At 33.4% G+C, this 19,661-nt stretch overlaps 1 protein-coding gene across 6 annotated transcripts in view; it reads right to left on the bottom strand.

Moving 5' to 3' along the window:
* CSPP1 (centrosome and spindle pole associated protein 1) overlaps positions 1–19,661 on the bottom strand; it is a 233,987-nt gene that overhangs the window by 91,041 nt on the left and 123,285 nt on the right. For 2 of the 6 annotated variants that reach the window (XM_058528814.1, XM_058528817.1), the window contains 5 exons: positions 17,380–17,483; positions 11,014–11,094; positions 9,612–9,710; positions 8,455–8,894; positions 1,055–1,153 (listed from right to left, as the gene is read on the bottom strand). In XM_058528814.1, coding sequence (XP_058384797.1) covers positions 1,055–1,153; positions 8,455–8,894; positions 9,612–9,710; positions 11,014–11,094; positions 17,380–17,483 — 823 coding nt within the window. The remainder of the gene's footprint in view (positions 1–1,054; positions 1,154–8,454; positions 8,895–9,611; positions 9,711–11,013; positions 11,095–17,379; positions 17,484–19,661) is intronic. The other 4 variants (XM_058528815.1, XM_058528818.1, XM_058528816.1 and 1 more) reach the window with 3 other exon arrangements.

The following is a 19,661-nucleotide window of genomic DNA, read 5'->3' as shown; positions in this document are numbered from 1 at the left end:
CAGATTTTTAAAGTTAGGGTAAAATCATGGCATTTTATCTCTTTACACAGTGGGACCCCTATGTATTGAGGCTCTATAATTATATAACCTTTTTCTTCAGTCTGCTTCACCAGCTCCACAGATTCCCAATAAAACCCTTTTTCATAAGAACAGTTAACCCAGTAAGGAAAATGAATGTACACATAAATAAATCTTTAATCCTAAAAAAGAAGACAATGGTGCTATCTGTGCACACGCTTGGAAAAAAAGATCACTGCTAAAAAACTTCCTTGAAAGATACAAACAAGGAAAGAAAAGACAACTCCCTCAAAGAAAACTGAATTAATTAGACCCAAACAACAAATTGTCTTAGGTCAAGTATTTTTATATATATACTTTTCTTCAAAGAAAATAGACACCTTCCCTGTCATATGACAATATTATCTTCATTATACACTATAGATTTGGAACCATTTATCCTTATGCATGATACAAGAAAGCCTGATAAAAATGATAAAACCTATAAATAGAAAGAGAACATGAAAATAAAATACATATAATTTCCTTTCTTTTCAACATGACAGAATTATGCATGAGTACTAATTTTACAAAGTAAGCTAAAAGTTATCTACTCAACAAGCTGAAAATCAAAAACAAGTTTTGAAAGGAAAACTCACATTGCAGGAACATTTTCAATTTATTTCCAGTCAAGTTACATCACCCTCATAACTCCCAAGATATTTTAAATTGATTTTTAGTCCATTAAGTTATATGCTTATTTCTTCTTTCATTATTTCAAACAAATTTATACACTTTATAATGATAGGGACTTATTCAGAATACCTTGGCACACTTTATAATCAAAGTTGCTCTTCAAAAGAATGCTGTAAAGTACTAAACATTTTCATTTAACACAACTCGACCCTCTCCCTTTTTTTTTCCCTTTAATTCTTTTCTCACTAAAAGGAAGGCTGTTAAAATACTATACCTTTCTACATTTTCAGTAAGCCAATTTTAGCAGGTGCTGTTTCACAGAGTAATGACTGAAGGGCAGAATTTATATTATACACTATACCTTTTATTTCCAGTAGATGAAATCCATATGTTTGACTGTTCTGTGACATCACCACCACACTCCATAGGAGACACATTCCCTCGTCTGTTCCTGTACATCCTTAAAAACACATTAGCTTATAGAGCTTGTTCCACATACAGTGGACCTTCTTTTATCTCTTTGGTGTTTTTAGATTTGATGTTGGAAATATCAAAGGGAACAAAGTGTTACAATGAAGTTTTGCTGTAAACACATTCTAAAATTAATTTGAATGGGATCTGATTCAAGTATGATCTGCTGGTTAACAAGAGACACTAAGAATTTAAAATCAATAGTCTTTAAAACAAAAGGAGGTTATTATAAATTATTTCAACATAACTTCTAGAAATTTTTACTTTCAAAACTGTGCACATACTTACTTTTTTATCATTCACTTATTCAAAGAATACTTATTGAGCACCTATATGTGCCAAGTACTATTCTAGACATTGGGTATATGGACATTGTCCTTGCCCTCATGAAGATTATAGTCAAATTTCAAAATGAGATCCTTTTTTTAATCAAAATTCATAAGTTCTTGGAATTATTCAACTGCATATACAAACCTTTTTAACTTAAAAATATAATAGTCTCACCATTAAATTAAATCAAACATAGCAAGCCACACATTTGCTAACACTGAATCACATGAAAGAACAAATATTAGCAATAGGAATGGAAAACATTAAAAATAGGCTGATGCATGGGTAGAAAATGATTAGTTCACATTACTCACAAGGTTATGAACAACAAAATGAAAGATGAGAATGTTTTTTACGTTCTTCTTAAAAATTCTTTTCAGAAAATAATAAAAAAATATTTTCAATTAAACCTTTTTTTCCATTTGGCAAACACTGATTTCTTTAGCTTAATTTCTCATACCAGAGAAACCAACATGAGTTTTTATACCACCATTTATCAGCACCCATGAAAATCAACATTTCATAAGTCATATTTCTTTATGTGGCTTTCGAGTTAACAAACTATACTGTCTATCAAGAAGACTATTAGAAAGAAATACAGCTGTCAAAGTATTATTTAATACTTGAGGTGAATTTCATTATCACATTAAGAAAAAGGGCAATTATTAGAAGAAAACGAACTTATCACTCTCCACAGAGCCAGCATATAAAATTCTTTCTTCGTTTGTTTCCATCACACAAGCCAGTGTCAATATCATCTGTGGAGAAAAGACTATCCGGAATTGTAAACTTAATGTATGACCTGGCATGACATATAAATGGCTCCCATATTTTCATCCGTATCTAAAACAACAAACCCTCCAGAAGCCCTTTAAAAAAAGAATTTCAAATTTACTTCAGTTTATCAAAACACAGCTGGCTTTATACCTAAAGCCTAAGTAAGTGTTTACATCTGTCTTTTAAACTGACACATCAGTTTACTGTCATTTCCTATTTCTACCACTTAAAGAATAGGTAAATATAAACTCAAATTCAAATTTGTAATTAACAAAGCCAGGCAACCAGATTTAGCCATGCCGGATCTATATAAATACCCACTTGCAGAAAAGAGTTAACAGAGCAGGCCTGAGATTGCTTATCCTTAGAAAGCCCTATTTGCAAGGCTGGCCCTTGGCTGGCACCTGGGAATACAGATTTTGGGAGAGGTCCCACCATTGTCAGAACTGGTAAGAGTGGCTCACTGTGCCTAAACTATAAACAATATAGTTCAATCTGCTTTCCTTCAGGGAGTCCAGAATTTTGGTACATGCTAAGAAAAGGGTGCCTATGTGACCAGCCCCCAATAAAAACATTGGGCACTGAGTCTCTAATTGAGCTTTCCTGGTAGACATTGCACCCGTGTTGTCACAAGTCAATGCTGGAGGAATTAAGCATGTCCTGTGCAAATCCACAGGGAGAGGACTCTTGGAAGCTTGTGTCTGGTTTCCTTCAGACTTTGTCCTATGCACCTTTTTCCTTTGCTGATTTTACTTTGTATCCTTGCACTGTAATAAATCATAGCCATGAATATAACTATATATACAAAGTCCTGTGAGTCCTAGCGAACCACCAAACCCAGGAGTGGTCTTGTAAACCCATGACACAAGAGACAAAAGTAAATTTGTTGATGTGGTAAAGTGGTGCCTGTATCCGTGAAAGTTTTCAATTATAGAGAAATTTAAAGTTACAAATTTTTAAAAACATGACTTGAGATTAAATCAGAATTAACCAGAATTAAAGGCTACTTAGACATACAAAAATTCTTTCTAAAATTTATTGCAGAGTTTGTGGCTTCCTGTATTTACAGTTGTCTAAAGACAACATTTGGACGTGCAATTCTAGCTTATTTTTACACAGCTGTACCCAACGTATGCTGTACTCAAAGCATCTACACTAAAAAATGTTTTACAAGTTCTTCAGCATGTACAGCTATCTTAGTAAAGCAAGCACCGTAAGTACAAAAGGTCATTTTCAAAGTTCATTCTAAATTAAAGAAATTATTTTATTTATGTATAAGGTCAAGATCTCTTTGCTAAATTCTACAGTAAAACCACCAAGATTTCCTAATGAACGGCCCATATGAAAGATAGTTTAAGGTGTACCCCTTCACTGAAGAAAAACAAATTCATTAACAAAATTATAAAAGTCCCCTCTGTCACTAATAATTAAAATAAAACCAAGACTGGATAAATGTTTAAGAGGCCAAAAAAGAGCAGAAATATGCATTTCACTAAAAAGGATAAAATAAAATCTTAAGGTATCCTATTCAATTTATGAAATGACTGATGATATGATTGTGCTTACTTTGTTAAATCAAGAAAAAATTACTATTTACAAATAGAGATTTCATAAATATTTTTTCCTAAGTTACTAATATAAGACCTTAAAAAAAACCTAGAAGGGAACCTAACAAGCTATGAAGCCAAATTATAGTTTTGAAAGTTAGCCACCTTACTTTTTATTAAAACATCTCTATAATTATAATGGAATTTCCTTCATTTACTGAACTTTCTTTCATATTTCTAATAAATTTCCCATTTAGTCATGCAACTATCCCTATTAGTTCACTTTAATAGCTTTTATGGTGGTCTTACAATTTATTTTAGAAACCTTTACTGAGGAAAATGAAGTCCTCTCTAAAGACAGGAACTGGTGAGAGCCAGCAGAGGTTTTACCATTGCCATCTCTCTTCAACCCTCTCAGCATTAAGGGGCCACTGACAGATGGTAATATCCAGAAGTAATGAACTCTCTCAATGTCTAAGAACAGCCTGATTCTAATCACAGTCCAGGGGTTTGGGTTAGGTCCAGTTTGTCCCTGAGAAGTCCCTTCCATTTAGCTACAGGTTTGGAACCAACACCAGATTAAAACTATCACTGTGACCCAGAACTAACCTATCTAAATATGCTTTAAATCCATAGGGTCACTAACCACATCTCAATCCATTGGGTTTTGTCAGAAAGGGACAGACCTCATAAACGAAAGAATTTGCTTCCTTTGACATAGAAAATCAGATTTGATTGAGGGAATGATGTAACTGTAAAATTATTTTACCATCCTACTATCAAAAAAAAAAAAAGTTAAAAGTATGTTAAATGGAAAAAGCTTTTTTTCTCTCTCTATTTCTTTGAAGACATGGGTCAATAACTTTAGTTAATTAGGTTCAAATCTCAATATCCAAAGAAACTAAGTATAGGCTAGAGGCCAAGTTTACTCTAAAAACTAACACATGCATTTATCTAAAAAAAAAAAAAATTACTCTCTTACAGAAGTGAATTGTTTAAAACCACAGGTATTTTCAGCTAACTAATTTAAATGCTAATGAACAACTCCCAAATGATAATGAATAACTTATCTTTTTTCCTTCATAAACCACAGGATCAAACAAACTACTTCAGAAATAAATTTACGATGTTTATGCTATCAAGAATAACACATTGTAAAAATAAAATATTTACCATCTAGATATTGGTCCTAGATTGATACAGCTCACAGAGAGCAAGAATCAAATTTCTCCTTACTTAAAAGAAATCATCTAATTCATAATAATGGTTACATCACCTTGTTTTCATATCAAGAATTTATCTAATGTGAATGAATTCTGCTATTAAGCATGCTCTCAACTATAGAAGTTACAAGAAAAACACAGGGCTGTTAACTGTGGGTCACCATTTTTCTCATTGTTTTCAGTTCTTTCTCAATTTTATATTTACTTTAGTTCAATAATAAGCGTTTTTCTAATGTCTACCCCATCTTTAAAGTGGGGAAAATAATTAATATTAAAGTGGCCCTTCCAAAGATAAGTGAAAATTAACTGCTGTAATAAAGAAAGTAATACTAAATTAAATAACTGAAGTTCTAATAAGCCATTTCTCCTCATTTACATCTTACATATTAAGCATGTTCACTTAGAATGTCCTACACTAAGTAAGCAAGCACTTAATCTATGTGGCTAACACACAGATTCTAATTTCAGATGGAGCCTTATTTCAGAATTTTATTAAGTGACTATGAAGATTACAAACTAACAAATATTAAGAGTTAAAAAGAATGGAAGTGCTAACTGCATTAATCACATAAAAACTAAAAAACCAGCATTTTTTAATGCTGAAAATTTCTCTTACTCATTAACATTGGTTATAAAGTAAAACATAAGGTAATATATTAACTTCTACAGCTCAAGTTAATAAATAATAAAGACTAGAATGACTATATTTAAAAAGAGCCTATAAATTTCATTATAAGACAATTACATTCAACTTTAGAAAGCTCCTAAAACATTATAAATTTTACTCAAATTGGTAAATATGTATAAATAAATAATAAACACACAGAGAACGCAACAGTCAAGCAAAGTGGAAGACTTTAACTAAAACACTATCAGTGATTAACGATGAGTTTAGGAAAGTAAAATCATTCCTGGGGCTTTTCCATATTTAAACTGGGGAAAATATTTCATCAGTAAATACATTACTGTATATGAAAAAATTTATAGGGTAATTAGAAAAGAACTGAGACCAAAACATAAAAATCAAAAATTATTAAAAATCGAAACTAGAATTTATCACATATTGACTTTTAGAAGAAAAAAGAGAACAAGCGTAACGTAGAAGAATAAAGAAAAATTAATTTTGTACTTCTCACAATCAGTTATAACTATTTTTTATCAAGAACTTCTGGCTAAGATTACAGTATATAAGAATAAATGGTTAGAGCAAGAGACCAAACGCAGTTACACATTTCTTTAGTCTCAAAAATTTCACTAACACATAGAGTCATTTTTCCTAACAACCACTCTGCCTGCTAAATAAAAACAATTGAATGATCGATGTGAAATCTTTTTCTTTTTTTGCCAGAAATAAGGAATCCATAAATGCGAAATACAGAAACTCAATTTTTTTTTTTTTTTTTTTTTTGTGAGAAAGATCAGCCCTGAGCTAACATCTGCCAATCCTCCTCTTTTTGCTGAGGAAGACTGGCCCTGGGCTAACATCCATGCCCATCTTCCTCTACTTTATATGGGACGCCACCACAGCATGGCTTGCCAGGTGGTGTATCAGTGTGCGCTGGGGATCTGAACTGGCGAACCCTGGGCCGCCGCAGTGGAATGCGCCCACTTAACCACTTGCGCCACCAGGCCAGCCCCTAGAAATTCAATTTTAACCTCAACTGCCGTAGAAACAACGTAAGAGTTTATGCATTATAGACAAAATGGAAGTTAACATATAATAATGATTTACATTCTGAAGAAATAGCTTTACAAACTTTAAAATGTGTAACAGGAATTATTCTCACTCATCCTCATGTTTAATCTATTCTTAAAATACTACCTGGGGAAGATTATATAGAAAGAGTTCATTTCATTTATGGGATAGATAAGAAAATAAGATGGTTCTCAAATAATTAGGCTGAAATTCATTTGCTCATATATAAAATTATCACAGGGTATAATTTAAAAAATAATTAATTAAACTATATAAAAAACAAAGCAACAACCATCACAATAAGTTTCTTGAAATTCCAAATTTAAAAGGTATGCATTATATTACACTCTAAAGGTAAACAAACACCATAAAGAAAAAAAAAGTTCTCATGTTCAAAGAAGGCACCAAGAGTCCAAGGTTACCTGCAGTTCCCCAGTTAAGAGTTCTTATAGTTTAGGCAGCCTTTGACTACCTCCAGACATAAAAATTTTCAAATATAATATAGGATTTGGAGCATTTTCTGAAGTACAAACAATCAGATGCAAATCAGAGATAACCTACAATTGGCATTGCAAAATTCTAATCCTTCACTCAAATTACCTAATTCAGGGTGAATATTTAAAAGACTGGGTGAGCAGAACATAATAGCTAAATAATAAAGAGTAGAAGACAACTGTAAAGGCTTTGTATTATTATTAATAATTAGAATACCGAATGTGGAGTATTATGTCTAGGAAATTTTCTAAAATACTAAAAAAGTAATCTATTTGGACTAATAAATGAAACAGGTCCCATAAACTGCCCAAAATTTAGATTTAACCCTTTCAAGTTAAGAAGTCAGTGACAAATACAGGACCCTGCCATATTTCTAACTCCAAATCAAAAGTTAGGTTAAAAAATAGCAAGTTTTAACTATTAAGACAAATGACCCCATTATAGCAGTTAAGAAATTACAAATCGTGTCCAAAAAAAAAATCATCTAAAGGAACTGAAAAGCAACTGAAAATCTGATCCAAAAAATTCAGTACCATTTCCCCTAAATAAATGTTCAATAAGTAACTTAAAAACAAAGAAATGTATTGATAAAAGTACTTAGAAGATAGGAACATTAAAGGAATAAACTGTATTTCATCTATTTTAAAGTGGTCCTTTTTTCCACATTTTTAACATCTGAAACTGGGATAGCCATCAACCTGGTTTTAAATCAAGTTATTGCAGAGAGGAGTTCTTTTTCCCCTGCCTGTCACCTCTGGGCACTATGAATCTAAGACAACTCTGAATTCTCACTTCTCACCTTGAGGTTTTTTTGGACAATATTGGCAGCATGAATTTGGACTGCAAACTTGAATCAGTACTGGTTTACAGTTCAAATTCTCAGGGAAGTTTTTTTTTTACTCCTTCCACTCAAGCGTCACGGTTGAGATGTGGAAGTTTCTCTTCTGCCCCTTTCTGTGAGAAAGTTTATTTCCCATTTAATTTTACATAAAGGTTGTAGCCTTTCAGTGTCCCAGCTTTACAAGAGAGTCCCTTTCTCCCCATCTTGAGTGTTTTCTTTGTTCCCTCAGTGGCACCTAAAATAATGGTGCATCTTAAAACCGACAGCATCTTAGAAGTAATCAAACATGTAAATCAAATGAAACTGCTTCTCCCTAATATAATGATAAAAAGTAACAATAGTAGTATCAAGCAAATAAAATAAAAATAAAGTTGTAAATACCTGTCATTTGTATACACTCTCAAAAGTCTTCTATCAAAATCACTTTCATATCTAAACCTCTCATCCATTTCTTCACTTCGTTCAGGATCTTGGTCTGGTCTATAATACTGTCTATCAAAAACACGATCCTCATTAAACCTGCGAAATCTTCTATCCGGGATGTCAGCCTTGCTGGCAAACCTCTGATGTTTTTTATTGGAAATGCCCACTTCTTCATTAGTTTTTTGAGTGATTCTTCTATTCCTTAATTCAATTTCATCATCTAGTTGTCGATATCTGTCCTCCTCTAGTCGCCTTTGGTTTAGAAGCTCTTCGTATGCCTCTGAAGGAGTTAAGACATCTCTCCTAGGACCCTCTGAATTTTCCCAAGATGTTTGTATTTGTGAAGGTAAATCAGGCTTAACCTGACTGATAGGTTTTTTATTTCTCTGACTCTTGCGCTAGTCAATTAAAAAAAAGAAAAAAAGAAACAGATCTTAATGAGATGCTATTTCTTAAAAGGTAATTAAACACTGCAATGATGCTTATTCTATTTACCATCTCGACTCTAAGGCTTAATCACCCATAGGAAATATCTTATCTTTACAAAAAAACTTCAAGGAAATGTTATCCTTCAATAAAACTTAATAAACATCAAATAAACAGGCAATAATAATATGGATAAGTGGCTACGAAAAGAGAAGACAAACTAAATACAAATTCCTATCCCAGGAGATATCAGGCATATTTTGGCACTTAAATATTGCTTCAAAATCTTCAAATTAAATTCTTTCTCAACGCAAAGAATATATAGAACCCGGTAAATTTTTTGGCCCTAGTAACATCAACCATCCTTAAATTTGGAAAAAAAAACATACAGCTAGAAACTGTCAATGTAAAAGAAAAAATCACTTAAAAATAAAAAATAAAAATCACTTAAAATCAATCTCTAAAATTAAATCTCCCTCATGAAGTTAAAAAGTAGGGTAAGTTCTTAAATACAAGATAAAATCATTTATAAAACTAAATATTTAAATGTCCTGTGTTTGATTTGGCTTAATTTTTTAAATATTTACATAAAAACCAAATGAAATGTCTAACACATAAAACTATTTTCAAGTACAAAATATTCAACCTGTGGTATTAAAGATTTACTTTACTTTAAAAGCAAAACCTACCTCAGTACTCTTTTCTACCTGTCTGAACTTTTCAGTGGATTCTTCTTTACCCCTGAGAAATTGATTGTATTCTTTGTTGCGTTCAAGTTTCAACCTTTCCTTAAAATAGAAACCAAAAGGCAATGTTAACTTTAACTTCAGGAAAAAGCACCTTAATGTCAAATTGACTCATACAAATCAGGGATCTTACCCAGAATCAAGTTTTACTAACAATTTCAAGGATAGAATTAGTTGCAAGGCACAGGAGAAGTAGGAAGAGGTCCAAGACCACCAATGCAATTCCCTACATCCTTTCTTGCCATATTAAAACACACATTACTACATGCTAAGGTCCAGATTAACACATGAGGTCTCCAAAAGAAGGGAGCTGCTTCTGTTGTGAAACATCTCCATTTTATACTCTAGTAGTTACAAAACTTAGATAACATTTTCCAAGGAGCCATGCTCCATAAATCCATGCATGCTAGGTTTGTTTACCAACAGCAATCTTAGACAATCCAGATTCATTCTGCCGAAAGCATTCATAAATAAATCTCTTCCACTAGTAAATACATGAAAGTGTTTGCCAGGAGGTCTGGAATTAGCATTTCCAAGAAGATTTGACAGGGTTACCTTCCTTCTTTCCTTCTCAGAGACATCTCCTGTCTCCAATCCCCCACCCCACTCCCAAAAGACCTGCTGCTAACCATTTCTTTCCCAAGAATAAAGAAGGATCCTTGTTATATTTTAAACATAAAAAGGTAAAATTATCATGGACACTAAAATAATGTAAATGTTCTGTTAAAATGCAAATATATTACATTAGGAAATGTCCTTAAGCCCTAATATCTCTAATGTCATTGAAACAGCACAATCTACAAAAGTATTAAAGAAACTAGGTCATCTTTTGAAACTTATTAACTGTCTATTCTGTCTTACATACTATGACATGATCCCTGATCTAGCTGGGAATTGAGTCTGTACAAGAGGTGTACAGTGCTTTATCGCTAGCACCTCTAATGAGTATGTACATGTATTTGTAGAGTGACAGAAACACACATTCAAATAGCCCCAGACCTCATTCTACATAAAAGCTCAGTATACTCTCACCCACTCATTTGATAACTGTGTCACATAGCATGAACTTTATTTAGCTCAGAAATCAATGCTGAAAAAAATGACTTCTGAATATTCAATTAATCAACACATTAAAGAAATACATCACATTACACGGTTATAAATGTAACATTTGAAAAAATTTTTTAAACAGCACAACTAGAGACTCTACAGATTTTTGAAAAAGAAATATATTCAAGTATGGGAAATGATGTAATCCATTTGCATTTAAATCAGGAGTATGTTCTTTTATGATTTTGATGCCTCATAAAACTGCTACCCACAATAATTACTCCTATCCACCTACCTTGGCCGACAACCTCTCATCAATAGGAAGAGAAACTCCCAGAGTAGATGGATCTGTTTCACTCGTGGATAGAAAATTTTTCTGTATATATACACATTAAAAAAATATATTACCTAATTGCCTTCATAAAATGTTTCATAAATGTGTCTTTACAGTCTACATTCTAAACCATTACATTATGCAGAGCAAAAGAATGAAATGGCGATGAAGACAGAAACTACATATCTATAGAGACCATACCAAAAGTAATCAGAAAAAAAGAGAATTTTATTCCAATTAACAACTCCCTGAAGAGGAGAATCAGATCTTAATTTTCATTTGCAATTCATATATATCTACTGATTCCAGCTGATCAAAAGCACGGGAAAAAAGGAAACTCTTTTCCAATTTATATTCCTCTTCTAAGCACATATTCTTCGTTCTCAATGCCCTACTGTTCTTTTGTTCTTAAGACAAATTTAAACTTCCTCATAAACATCCTTATGAATGCTGCAATAATGTTTTTATTCCAATTTTCCTGCAATTATGAGTGGGTATCTACTCAAATGCCAGAAGACAAATCCTGTGAACATTGTTTCTTTATGTGTCCCTCCATTCCTGTTCATTAAATATTCAGTAATGCAGCATAGTAGACAGAGCATTAGACTAGGAGTCAAAGGACCTGAGCTCTAGGACTAACACTTCTCAGTTGTGTAACACTGAGCAAGTCACTTAAAGCCTCCTTGACCAGACTTTCTTCTTCCATGAAATGTGAATGGTATCTGCTCTGCCTACCTACCAAGGCTGGGATAAGGATCAAGGAGGATGAAAAATGTAAAATCTCTTTGAACACTATAACAAACAAAAGGGATTAGTAAAAAATATACACGATCCCAGTAATCAAAACAGCACGGTACTGGTACAAAAACAGACACACAGATCAATGGAACAGAACTGAAAGCCCAGAAATAAAAACACACATCCACGGACAGCTAATCTTCGACAAAGGAGCCAAGAACATACAATAGAGAAAGGAAAGTCTCTTCGATAAATGGTGTTGGAAAAACTGGACAGCCACATGCACAAGAATGAAAGTAGACAATTATCTTACACCATACACAAAAATTAACTCAAAATGGATTAAAGACTTGAAGGTAAGACATGAAACTATAAAACTCCTAGAAGAGGGCCGGCTCCGTGGCTTGGCGGTTAAAGTGTGCGCGCTCTGATGCTGGCGGCCGGGGTTCGGATCCCGGGCGTGCCCCGAGGCACCACTTCTCCGTCCAACCCGAGGCCGAGTCCCACGTACAGCAACTAGAAGGATGAGAACCTATGACATGCAACTATCTACTGGGGCTTTGGGGGGAAAAAATGAATAAATAAAATCTTTAAAACTCCTAGAAGAAAATACAGGCAATACACTCTTTGGCATTGGTCTTACAAGTATCTTTTCAAATACCACGCCTACTCAGGCAAGGGAAACAAAAATAAATAAATAAATAAATAAATGGGACTACATCAGACTAAAGAGCTCCTACAAGGCAAAGGAAACCAGGAACAAAATGAAAAGACAACCCACCAACTGGGAGAAAATATTTGCAAGTCATATATCTAACAAGGGGTTAATCTCCAAAATATATAAAGAACTCATAAAACTCAACAACAAAAAAACAAACAACCCAATCAAAAAATGGGCAATGGATATGAACAGACATTTTTCCAAAGAAGATATACAGATGGCCAACAGGCACATGAAAAGATATTCAACATTACTAATCATCAGGGAAATGCAAATCAAAACTACAATGAGATAGCACCTTATACCTGTTAGAACGGCTATAAATTACCAAGATAAAAATCAACAAATGTTGGAGAGGATGTGGAGAAAAGGGACCCCTCATACACCCCTGGTGGGAATGCAAACTGGTGCAGTTACTATGGAAAACAGTATGGAGATTTCTCAAAAAATTAAAAATAGAAATACCATATGATTCAGCTATCCTACTACTGGGTATTTATCCAAAGAACTTGAAATCAACAATTCAAAGAGACTTATGCACCCCTATGTTCACTGCAGCATTACTCACAATAGCCAAGATGTGGAAGCAACTCAACTGTCCATCAACAGATGAATGGATAAAGAAGATGTAGTGTGTATATGTGTATATATATAGACACTACATTCCATTATATATATATATATATATATAATGGAATATTACTCAGCCATAAATAAAGACAAAATCATCCCATTTGCAACAACATGGATGGACCTTGAGGGTATTATGTTAAGCGAAATAAGCCAGGCAGAGAAAGACAAACACAGCATGATTTCACTCAGCTGTGGAAGATAAACACATGGACAAAGAGAACAGATTAGTGGTTACCAGAGGGGAAGGGGGTTGGGGGGTGGGCAAAAGGGGTAAATGCACACATATATATATGGTGACTGACAAATAATAACGTACAACCGAAATTTCACAATGTTATAAACTATTATGACCTCAATAAAAAATATATGTATATATACAATCCCCAACTTTCTGGTACTGCTACTTAGTAGTCATATAATCTGAAATAAGTTACTTAACTTCTCTGCCTCAGTTTCTTTGTCTTAAAACAGGGATAATGCGGGCCGGCCCCGTGGCTTAGCAGTTAAGTGCACGTGCTGCGCTACTGGTGGCTCGGGTTCGGATCCCAGGTGTGCACTGATGCACCGTTTCTCCAGCCATGCTGAGGCGGTGTCCCACATACAGCAACTAAAAGGATGTACAACTATGACCTACAACTATCTACTGGGGCTTTGGGGGAAAAAGAGGAGGAAGATTGGCAATAGATGTTAGCTGAGAGCCAGTCTTCCTCAGCAAAAAAAAAAAGAGAGGAGATTTGGCACGGATGTTAGCTCAGGGCTGATCTTCCTCACACACAAAAAAAAAACAGGGATAATGCCAATCACTAGGTTATGAGGATTAAATCAATCAATACTTGTTAACCTATCTAGCTCTATGCCTTTTATTTATTCATTAAACAATCAATTATTGCCCAGCTAATACTTTCCAGTTACTTTTTTAGGTAGTAGCAAGACAAAGATAAGCATATGTTCCCTATATTCAAGAAATTTATAATTCAGTTGGGGAAACAAACATGTAAACAAATAACTACAATATAATGCACTAACTTCTACAATAGAGTTATAGTCAAAACATTATGGGAACAGAGTGATTAATAAAACTAAGTGGTTAATAAGGTTTCATTAAATCTGAATTTACAAATAAGTTGTGCTACAAAGGCTAATTTGAAAGTTGGTTACATGGAACTCAACTTATTTGTCAAGGGAAACAATATGACACATGACTAGATCCTCGAGTCAGTTTAACCCCTATATACCAAAGCACACAATAAACCTAGTCATTTTGTAGAGTTTTACACACACAAAAAAAACATTCAGCGTTCCAACCCTGGGGAGACAGAGATATAGCATCCTTGCTCCTTCACTGGGCAATTCCCCACTTCCAACACAGGTCCAGGATGATGTTTGAAATTTTCAATAAAATGAAAAAAATAAATAAACAATAAGGACAATATAGTGAGTTTTTCAAAAAGCTGAATTTTAGTTATTCACTTATTCACTTATTCATTCATTAAGTATTGAGTGCCTACTATGTTTGATACATCTGGGACTCATCAGTGAAGAAAACGAAGATCCCTGCCTTTCTGAAGCTTACATTCAAGCAGGGGAAATTGACAAGAAATAATAAACATAATGAAGAGTAATTATATAGTATGTTAGAAGGTGACAAGTGCTGTGATAAAAAAAAATAGAAAGAACGGGCTACAGATAGTACAGGCTTCTAGGGAATGTGAGTGGCAAGAATGGAAATCTGGAGTTCCCTTTTAGACATGTTCAACATAAGACACTCATTAGATCTGTAAGTGAAAATGTCAAAGGCAGCCAAATATACAAGTTTGACGTTCAGGAGATAGAGCTGGGCTGGAAATATAAATTTACTCATTCAATTTAAAAACTGTTCTTCTGAGAACATCTCATTCCTGCACTGTTCGATAGTCAAGTGTCTTTTATTCTAAAAACTGGAAAGAAAATGACAGTTGTTTGTTTTAATAGCTCTTCTTGGCAAAATTTAAATATTTGATCTTTTTTTAATTTAAATATCCACGCAATCCAAAAGTCTGGAAGCCACCGGAAACTCAGAAAAAATGGGACTTGGAAACTGTACATATTCCAGGGGTCACAAAGGCAATTTCTTCTTATGCCTCCATTCTCCTTTAAAATCTTCTATCTATGAAGTAATATAAAATCCACAAGTGAATATGGTAGATGGCAGAAAAAACCCCACCCAATAAGGAGCGGTGGGGGATGGAGGGAGATAATGAGGTACAAGGCCAGGGAGGCAGGCTGGAATATGAAAGACTTCACGTGCCATGCTAAGGAATTTGAATTTTCATCCTGCCGGCAGCGAGGCGACACTGAAGCATTTAAATTGGTAAGGGACAGGATCATTCTGGAAAGTAGCATAGAGAATGGACTGAGAATTAGTGGCAGGAGATCTGTTAAAAATCTGTAGCAGTAATTTAAGACAATAAGATAAGAGTCTCTAACATGCAAAACGAACTGTCCTAAAACACACTTCAAGCTGCTTAAGGAGGTATAATGGTTCACCACGCTTATCACACATATCAAGTTAAAAATCTACTGCCTTCTAATCTGATCCTATCCTATCTATCTACATCATTATTTCTTACTACTCTCAAAAAGAATCTACTCCAACTCAGGCCGGGAAACCCTAATATGCCTCATTCATACAAAGTTAAAGTCTACCCTCCAAGTCCTTCTTCGTTCTCTGTTCTCCATCTGAAAGGCTTCCTCTCCTCGATTTACCATCTCAAATATCCAAAAGCTACCTATCCTACAATGTCTTACATTACCTTGAGGCCTTCCCTGCTCACTATATCCTTCTTGTTAGAGTTACCACTTTCTGAATTGTATAAGTGCTATCTCTACAACTAGATTCTAAGCCCCTTGAAGACAGGATTCATACCTGATTCATCGTCATGATAAGTGTTTAAAAAGTGTTGGTTGAATGATGAAAGGATATGTGAGATTCTTTCTAAAAACAGTTTTGTAAAACTATACAACTGTTTCTCTTTGTTTTCCAATATAAATTTACAAATGCAATCAATCCACAGGCTTGGGTGCAAAAATATCAAGTAATCCAAATCCTGACAACATAGTTCAAAAAATCTTAGACTATCTTAAATATTCTATTATTTTATTAATCTTAATGTGATTAGCATAATCATAATTATTTCGAAGAAAAAAACTGTCATGCTGAAAACAAATGTACTTAAAACAGTTACAGAACATTTCTAAAGGATGCATAAGAAAGCAACAAAAACAAATGCAAAGCAGGAATCAAAAAGAATGCTTGATTTTATTAACGGAAAATTATAAATGTATAGACTCATCTTCCTAAAAGCAAGGATACAAAATGGTACCCTTCAAAAGTCTCAAAATCACAAATGATGCTCTTTTTCTTATTGGTCTGAGAGCAGTAATATCATAAATGCAAATGATTGCAAGCTACCAGATCTTAAAAAAAAAATTAAAGGCGAACACTTTGCAGGCAACCCTACCTTTCTTTTTGCTTGTGCAACATCCTAAAGTCAAGGAAACAAACCATTGATAAAATGTATTCAAAGTCCTTTCTCTCCATGTGCAAATCAGAATAAATGAAACCATTTACACATTTGGAACAAACGCTATAAAGTAGTAAAAAACTAAAGAATATCTTGGGGTGACTAGAAACATCATGATTGTTCAAAATAATTTTATAAACTAAAAAGTAAATTGCATTTTAAAACTTACAATAAATCTCTAGTTTAGCTGTTATATAATTTAACAAAATATACTTAAAACAAGAGTTCTGTTACGTAAACAGATTAAATCATAAAGACTTTGGTGGTTAAATAAATATGTTAAGTGAAGTTTTATAAGCTTAGCTCATAGGAAAATAATTAGCAACTAGAACTCCACCTGTCATTTTAATACGTGGTTGAGGGGAGTAGAGGAGTACGAAATCATAACTGGGCTATTTTAAACCATGATAACTTTACAGAAAACATGAATAACCAGAATTTACAATCTCATTAGACCCCACTGCCCTACTCCAAAGGTCAAGAGTCTGTGTTATTCCACCAGTTCCCAGCACCATTTTTTTCTCTACCAATGTCACATATGTTACTTAACTTTCACTATTATATCCCATTGCTAGATACTAAAAATTAACACATACGACTAAAATCTTAGGAAAAAAATTTAGGAGATGAATTCTGAAGCATAAGACCCAACTAACTAACAGAACTCATTACCTGAGTAAGATAGCATCTGTAATCTTGCCGCAATTCTTCTTTTAGTTTATGTTTCTTTCGTTCATAGTCTTCCCCAAGTGGTAAACTTAATCCATAATCAATTCCTAGAAAGAAAACAATTTAGTAAATAGCTAATTTTCAAACCAATCTCAATTTCAATACAATCTCCTGTAACAAAGCACAGTAGGAAGGAACATAATCATGTTGATTCTGAGACTGGGATCAGGATAATAAATTTTTTATTTGAAATGTTTCAATAGGTAATACACATAATGGAAAATATCCCTCCCACCTAGGAATCCCAGCCACCCAATCTTCCTGCCCAGAACAATCAACATTACCGCTTCCTGTGTCTCCTTCCAAAGACTTATGTATCCATAAACAGATACTTTTATATTATGTGTGTGTGTGTTTGTGTGTTGTGTGTGTGTATGTATTTACTTCTTCCCCCTTAAAATAAATGGTTCTGCATTGTTTGGCATCTTGCTTTTTTAAGAACAGCAAAATTAAAGCAAAGAAAAGCTGATTATCTTTACTTCTTACTTTAATTCTACTGGAACGTCTATAAAAATAAATACTTACAACAATGTTAATGTCTGTTTTTCAGTCTGTGAAAATTAATAACGTCACTTTTTTAACACATGAGAATATCCTTGCTATAACATGTTTGAGAAAAAATTATTAGGGCTATGTGTGGCTCAGGCTGAAATTTCCAAAAACTTTTCAAGTTAAAACACCAATTTTGATTTCATATAAATGGATATTAACTTTTATTACAGGAAAATATACAGAATATAAAATTTATCATTTTAACCATTTTTAAGTGTACAATTCAGTGGCATTAAGTACAGTCAAAATGTTGTACATCCATCACCACTATCCATTTCCAGAAGTTTTTCATCATCTCAAACAGAAACTCTGTAAAAGAATGTTAATTTTTTAAGAAAAACTTCAATTTGAGTAGTGTTTCCTAACATACAGTTCAAAAATCAAATTACATTTAGGGGTGATAACAATAGTGATGGCTACACAACTTGCAAATACACTAAAAACCACTGAATTATACAACTTAAATGGGTAAATCTCATGGTATGTAATTATACCTTGATAAAGCTGTTAAAATCAAATCACATACTTTTAAAATATTAATAGTAAAATACTATGTCAAAAAGCAGATATCAGATGAGTAGATTTCTGAAGCCCCTCTCCCTTTAATCTTATTATATAATACTATAGTATAAAAAAATTACCATTTCTAAACAAAATAAAAATTTTCCTTAGAGTCAGCTACAAGGAATATAGGTAAAATAATTGCAGTTTATAAACTGATAAGGACATCATCATTTTTGAGCCTTATTCCTCACAGTGCAACTAAATGATGGGAACTTAACATTCTTGTGTCAGATCACTGCTCTATATATCATCACTAAAATAGTTCAGTGGCAAAAACATCAAAGTAGTATAAATATAAATGGATGTCTATTGATTTTTATGTAACACTAAATTCCATTTTCTATCATAAACACCATAGAATTCTCTATAAACAGTTCTGGCCTACTTAACTCCTGATGCTAGACAGTATAACAAAGGATTCCTTGGGAACACCTCTCACTCGTGCTCTCAAGTCTCTTCCAAAAGAATCCAGAGCATTCCATATGCTTGGAATTTTAAATCATCCTAGAAAGGCATTCTTTCCTCACAAAGGCATCTAAAGCTTATTTTTAAAGATACAGAATTTAAGCCTAAAGAGAGAAATAGTTTTGATTCTCACATTCAGAATGGAGTATCACATATAAAACTAAATTATAAAATCCATGAAAGCAAGGTTCATGCTTTATTCAATTTTACAACGTCTGGCACAAAACTTGTATTCAAGAAATGTTCACTGAATAAATGCGTGAATGAATACATGAATGAATGCCTGAGTAAGAGGAAAAACTGAGAGAAAGAGAGGAAAAAAACACACTACTCTTAGTATTTCATTTCTGCTTTTAGTGGTCTGATTGCATAGAGAGAGGAAGCATAATAACTAGTAACCAAAGTTACATATCTCTAGTTAGATAGGGTCACAATGGACCCTCTATTGTGTCAAGGAGAAAAAGAAGACAATGCTGCAAGGATGATGCCTCCCAACACGCTTGGTTTCCCTACTCAGGGAACAACTAATTTACAGCTTTTTGAAAAGTCATGTGTTTCAAGTGGCTTTTACTACTGTTTTTCAATACTGCATGATGGATATATATGGAAGCACAGAAAGAAAAATGTGATTCATTTCATTTATC

This window comes from Diceros bicornis, chromosome 33 (assembly GCF_020826845.1).
Source record: "Diceros bicornis minor isolate mBicDic1 chromosome 33, mDicBic1.mat.cur, whole genome shotgun sequence".
NCBI classification, from domain to species: domain Eukaryota; kingdom Metazoa; phylum Chordata; class Mammalia; order Perissodactyla; family Rhinocerotidae; genus Diceros; species Diceros bicornis.
Note: the sequence above shows the minus strand (reverse complement) of the source record. Positions and strands in the feature narration are given on the sequence as shown.